The sequence below is a fragment of the Limulus polyphemus genome, unplaced genomic scaffold, assembly GCF_000517525.1.
Source record: "Limulus polyphemus unplaced genomic scaffold, Limulus_polyphemus-2.1.2 Scaffold1962, whole genome shotgun sequence".
Classification (NCBI taxonomy): Eukaryota; Metazoa; Arthropoda; class Merostomata; order Xiphosura; family Limulidae; genus Limulus; species Limulus polyphemus.
This window is the reverse complement of record NW_013667572.1, coordinates 182,909-189,229: the sequence shown is the minus strand read 5'-3', so window position 1 is coordinate 189,229 and position 6,321 is coordinate 182,909. Positions and strand designations below refer to the sequence as shown.

The following is a 6,321-nucleotide window of genomic DNA, read 5'->3' as shown; positions in this document are numbered from 1 at the left end:
ACGTACATCGACTTCAAGTTAACTCGCTGGATATCAAGGAGACTCTGAACTAGAAAGAAGATTTTTTGTTTTTGTAAGCTAGCGAAATTTTTGTTTATAAGTCTTTGCTTGTGATAACTATTAGTAATAATTGTTGTTGTAAATTGTACTGTTGTATATATATATTAAAACGCATTTGTGTGAAAAACTAAGACGGTGTGTGTTAATCTTGTTGGCAAATAGCGTAAATTAAATAAAATATCGGCTTCGGATTATTTCAACATTCATAATACGTAACATGATCTTAATATAAAGTTTTGTGTATATAGATGATTATATTCTTACTTACGATTTTTTACCGGTAAGCGTTTCTGTGAATTTTCTGTATGATAGATGTATATAAAGTAAAATATCTAAGTCTCATATGTATATTTTCATAACTTCAGAAATGCTCTAGTTTTACGCATGTAATTTTGACATATTTTCAACTCAATAAATGTATCTTAAAAACAACATTAAAAACAATATGTGACAGATTTTACAAAAGTGGAATATTAATGATTATACATTACATTCATATGCGTAACTATTATGCAGAAATATAAAGAAAATATTGGAAAATATTGCGATACACAGATTAAAATAATCTAGAAGAAGTGCAGTGCTGTTAATCAATACCTGTATATCTCCACGTGATGCCGCCTACCGTCAGATAGAGACATGTTTGTAATCAACAGTTCATTTCGAGAAAACCACCCAAGGTTCCACACCATCTTTAGGTACCCATTTTGAAGACCAAGACCTAGATAGTCGTCACCTTCTTTAATAACCTATTATAGGGCATAATTAAAAGTCACATAAATGATTTGTTACATCTTGATGCTAGTGAAGACCAAAGCCTAAGTATTAATAATCTCAGCAAACCTGTTAAAAACACTTCAAAGAGAGAAGAAAAAAATTTTGATATCTAAGTATTATATTAGTGCAGACCAATTTAATCGTCATCATCTCGACAAAAAACTGTCACAATAAAACATAAAGATGTAAATAAATGCTTTGTTTTACTAATTAATACCATCCGTGAGACAATATGTATACTGCATGATAGAAGAAATGTAAACATTCAAGCGCTTGACACAAATCAAGATGTCTATATTTTACTAAACTGTTCGAAAAATCATTCTAAGTGGAAAAATCAATGGTCAAATACAAACCTTAGTTTTATAAAATGAATGTTTATTATTACTATTTCAATATTTAAAGTGAGTTTGTTTGCAATTAATCACAAAACTACACAATGGGCTATCTGTGCTCTGCCCAACACGGGTATCGAAACCCGGATTCTAGCGTTGGAAGTCCGCAGACATACTGCTGTACCACTGGGGGAACTTTAAAGTGAGAACTAGTCTTCTACAAGAGTAATTTTCTATATTCGCCAAAGTGATAACACGTTTCACATGTTATTAAAACTAAGGTTTTAAAAATATTTCAAAGCTGTCGTAATCAGTTTTCAAAAACAGTCCACTGAAAACTCGAAATTCTGTGTCACACAGATCTCAACATAATATTAAACTATGCCTTTTTAACGTTTGAGAAAACTACTATAGTGTCCGAAATAATAAGAAAATGTATTCACTTAGTTTCATGTAACATTGTTAATTGATCATGATCAGAACTAAAAGAAAACAATGATCATGCAGTTTAACAGTTGTCTTTAGATGGCGGTGAAATACAATAACAAAGTGCTTAAATACAAACAAACATTTGGAAATGGCGTAGGCTGGGGGGTTCGAGGAGTCGAACGACACACCCCGCTGGAGATAAGAGTTCTGCTTGTCAGACCTAAAAAACAGTATATATAACCTGCTTTTACTAGCTAGTAAATCGTCATTTTTCATAAGCTTAAAAACTTATGTTGGCTCGTACTTCAACAGTTTTTCATATTCGTTCTGCAGTTATATCCACATATACAATTTATTCGGTATGTGGTTTGCATTACCAATAAAAATGTATTAGACAAAATTTCGATATGTGAAGGATATTTTAAAACACATAAAAAACCCTTTACGTTTTCACTGTTTTATATTGTTGTAATTATTAGTAACAAAGAGATTATAAGAGAATGTAATTTACACCAGTCTACAAATTTGTAACAATAATGTTAATATTGTAATTTTTATTTTTACAAATTAGTGCGTTCAATACCAATGATATATAAAATGCTCTCGGCAAAATAATACAAAGGATTTTTCATTATAAGCTACCAATTCTTCCACGGGCACAGTGAACGCTAATGCACATTCAAAGGTTGAGGTACTTTGGTAGACGGTGATCACCAAAATCCAGAAAAAAAACAACTAACTAGTAATTGGTTTTATGAGGCTTATTTCATCCCATACACATTTAATCTTTTTGTTTTTACACTAGTCCAATTTTCAATCAAGTAGTCGACTAAATTAATGTTTTATTTTACTCACAACAGTTTCGATAACTTCTAACTTATCATAATCAATTCGCCCGTTAATTTTCGTTTAGTTATTGTGATACATTTGTGAATGTGGGACACGCCTGTTTTGGTCATAGATTATTAATTTTTTTCAGATACTTTTCTTGAACGTTATTTCTTATATTTCATAGAAGTTTGTTATATAAGATTTGTTTAGCATCCTTTAAGGCATATTCTTCAGGTGATAGCTTATTAATTTCATATATTGCTTGTATTTCAATGTCATCCATCTGTTATTGCTTGTAAACGAATGTTAAACTATGGAATATCTTTTATCTTTTTGGAACTTGAGTACACTATATTAAAATGATTTGGGAGCCTTACCACGTCGTTACAATCTAAGTTACCTTTTACGGCCATGCTCAATCTAATGTCGTCAATCTTAACAATAGATCTGCAGCAAAAAGCTTCCTCTTGAAGCTGTGATATTCAAAGCACACTATTCCTCCTTGATTGATTTCCATAAGCCATCTACTGTATGACAATGATAATTCCCCAATTCTATTCAACAGTCTAATTGCACATAAATCCAGAGGCACTGCATCTGGCAACTTGAATGATGAGTCTTCATATGGAATGGCATGAAGACCTGTCAATTTCTCCATTTGCTTGAGGTATGCAATGGTTGAACAGGAGGTATGACTGATTTGCTTCATTTCCAGACGATCTTTCTTGATTATGCTGCCCAAAGTTGCTTGGAACACAGGGACGGCTTTTGCCACTGATTTTTATGTTTGTAGATTCTCACCTATTACAAGACACTGCACTTTGCTTATCACTGCTTGTTGCAGGTCTCTTTTTGGATGGTTATGGCATCCCAATTTGATCTACCGTCCTTTGTTTTCTAAAGCCATTAAGTACAAGAGATATCACTATTTTGAAAATTATAAGTCAACAATCTGAACACATCTTTATGACCTGAACGTATCAATACTGTATGTCAGAAAGAGCTGTTGCATATCCTTTGCAAAAGCGATCAATTGTCGGTGGCATCACACTACCTATGAACATCAAACAATTTCAAAATGTAGTTCTGATACATTTAGTTGCACCGCGACTTTATATCGGCTCTGTTTGTCATGGGACTTGCTAATTTGCATATTCAAAATCGTTTTGATATAACATAACTCAGCCCTGTACTCTTTCTTTATAAAGTTTACTTAAATACATCATTAGAGCCATTTTTTATTCTATATATTGTTACGACAGCGGAAGTCATGTGACGCTGGAACCATCCGCGCTGGAGTTTCTAGAAGGATCATGACTGTTCCTGGCAACTCTAGTCTTTTCTAGGCGCCCTCTATTTTAGTATATAAGCCCGACAAAGAAAGCGGAGATATAATTGCAGATAGACAGATATAGAGATAGATAATTGAGTCAAGCGAGCGGTAGTGACTGTAAGTAAATTGTGTGTATCGTTGTGAATTATAGCGTGTGTTTGAGTTAAAGTGACTGTGCAAATTCTGTGTATTGTAAAGTTGTACTGAGAAAGAATAAACTAGTTTTATTTAAAGAAAGGACTTGTATCGCTGAAGTTCCTCGGGAAGAACTTATACCGGAAATTAACAAACGACCAGAGACGTAACAATATTAACACTCATCATTAGTAGTATCACCATTTTCAGAAATGTTTCACTAGAATCATTGTTCTCACAATGCAGTTTTTTTATTGGATCTGTTTTTACCCTGAATTTCATCCTCAATGGATGTCTTTCCTTCAATTTCATTTGATGTGTAGCATTTTCGTGGCTTTCCAATTAAAGCTTCGACGAAAGCATTTCATGCAAACTCTATTAATAGGAAGTTCTGCAATTAACAACATCAAATGAATAAAACAATATGAGTCATTTTTATACCCCCAGTATTGGTATGCTGGAGTAATGCCTAATGAATCATGAGCAATTTATAGTACACGTTATTGCCTCACGAGCAACACAGCAATTATTAAGAGTATATTAGTTGCAAGTGACTCCGAGAAAATATTAGTGACTGACAAAAACTCAGAACACATGTTAGTACTTCACAAGTCACAGAAACTACATACACAAGAGACTCATGACCATTGTTGGTAATTCATAAGATATTCTTAATTATGTCTTTTTTATTTTAATTGTTTAATTTAAGAGCTTTACATTAAAAACCTTCCTATTCATTCGTACTAAAACAGTTAGGCCTAGTCTTATATTCTCATTACATTTAAAGTAGTCACATGCACGTAATTGAGCTGCGATGTATAAACAAGACCGAAATAGCAAAATTACATAACCCAATAAGAACATTAGATCTAATATAGGCATCTCTCTTTTTTTTAAGTTCATGAACATTACAGCACAATCACAAGAGGTATTACAGTACTGTTATAGCTGAAACTTTTAAGTTAAAAAGGATACAATTTTGAATTAAAATAAATTGTTTCGAGCATCCTATTCATTTTCAAAAGTTTAATTATGAACATTTTTAGAAAATATTTTTTGAAACTGAAACTGATTTTCAGTACGATTTAAATATAATAGTTATTTCAATCCTATTTTTCTATTTTCTACTAAAAATCACTGAATAATTTACTATTGAGTTGTAATTTTATAACTGAAAACTAGCATATTATATTACTAGCGTGCGGTATTGCAAATACACTACCAACTATCAATACGTTAGAATTTAAAACGATAGAAATTATTCAAGCATTCTCATAAAACAAACAAAAACTAATTTTAAAAATAATATGATTAATTAGGTTACTAGGAGAAAACCACAAAATTAAACGAAATTTAAAAGTATTTGAGTAGGCAATAGAAATATTAAATATAATATATTAAATATATACTTATTTAGTATATTAAATATTCAACAGCCCCAATTATATCTACATTATTGTAATGCATGTTTGATATGTAGTGCATAGGAAATTATGAATTGCCGTAACTGCTTAAATTTAGATCAATCAGATGTAATATAATACCAAAAGTTATATAGCTTTAAGTTAAATGCATATGAAGGAAGTAGGGAGTCTGACCTAAATAATTAAAGACCAACTGCTTTATTGCCAGTTATATCGAAAATGTTTTAAAAAGTAATTTTAAAAATATTCATAAAATTATAGGTTCAATAAGTTTTTGAAATTTTCAATTGAGGCATAAGAAACAAATAATACAGAAAATGCACTATGTTAGGTGATTAATTAATTAAATAATTGTATTAGTGATAGCAACTTAGTATATTGTTACGACAGCGGAAGTCACGTGACGCTGGTGACACGTGATGAATTTCTTGAATGATTATGAATGATCGGGGAGACCCGAGTGTATTCGAGCCGCCCCCTTCGGTGGTATATAAGCCTGGCAGAAAAGTCTGCAGGAATGAATGAAGAGAGTTCCAGGTAATTTACTATTCTATTTCGAGCTAGTGTTTTGCACTCCTAGAAAGCGATATTATCGAGGTTGTGAATTGTTGTGATTTATAGCGTGTATTATAAATATAGTTAGGTTTAAAGTGACGAGAAACGTACTGACAATGAAATTACTGTGTACTAAAAGTTTGTATCGAGAAAGAATAAAGTGGGTTAATCAAGAAGGGACTTGTATCGGTGAAGTTCCTCGGAAAGAATTTATACCGGAAATTAACAAACAAGCAGATAAGTAACAATATGTTCTTTTTTAGATATACGAAAAGCTTTTCATACAATATCTCAAGAATTTTTAAAAACAAAAATCTTGAAAAACGGAATAATAGGTATTGTTTTAATATAATATAATTCATATATATTATATATATATGGAGAGAGAGAGAGACATAAAGTAGCTATAGTGAATACAGTACAAAAGCAGCGAAATTTAAAT

General features: G+C 31.5%; 1 protein-coding gene across 1 annotated transcript in view; it reads right to left on the bottom strand.

Annotated features, from left to right (window-relative positions):
• The window catches only part of LOC106465497 (protein eyes shut homolog), a 164,851-nt gene that overhangs the window by 9,527 nt on the left and 149,003 nt on the right, over positions 1 to 6,321 (bottom strand). Inside the window, exon 19 of the mRNA XM_022393410.1 lies at positions 658 to 809. Within this exon, the coding sequence (XP_022249118.1) occupies positions 658 to 809 (152 nt within the window). The remainder of the gene's footprint in view (positions 1 to 657; positions 810 to 6,321) is intronic.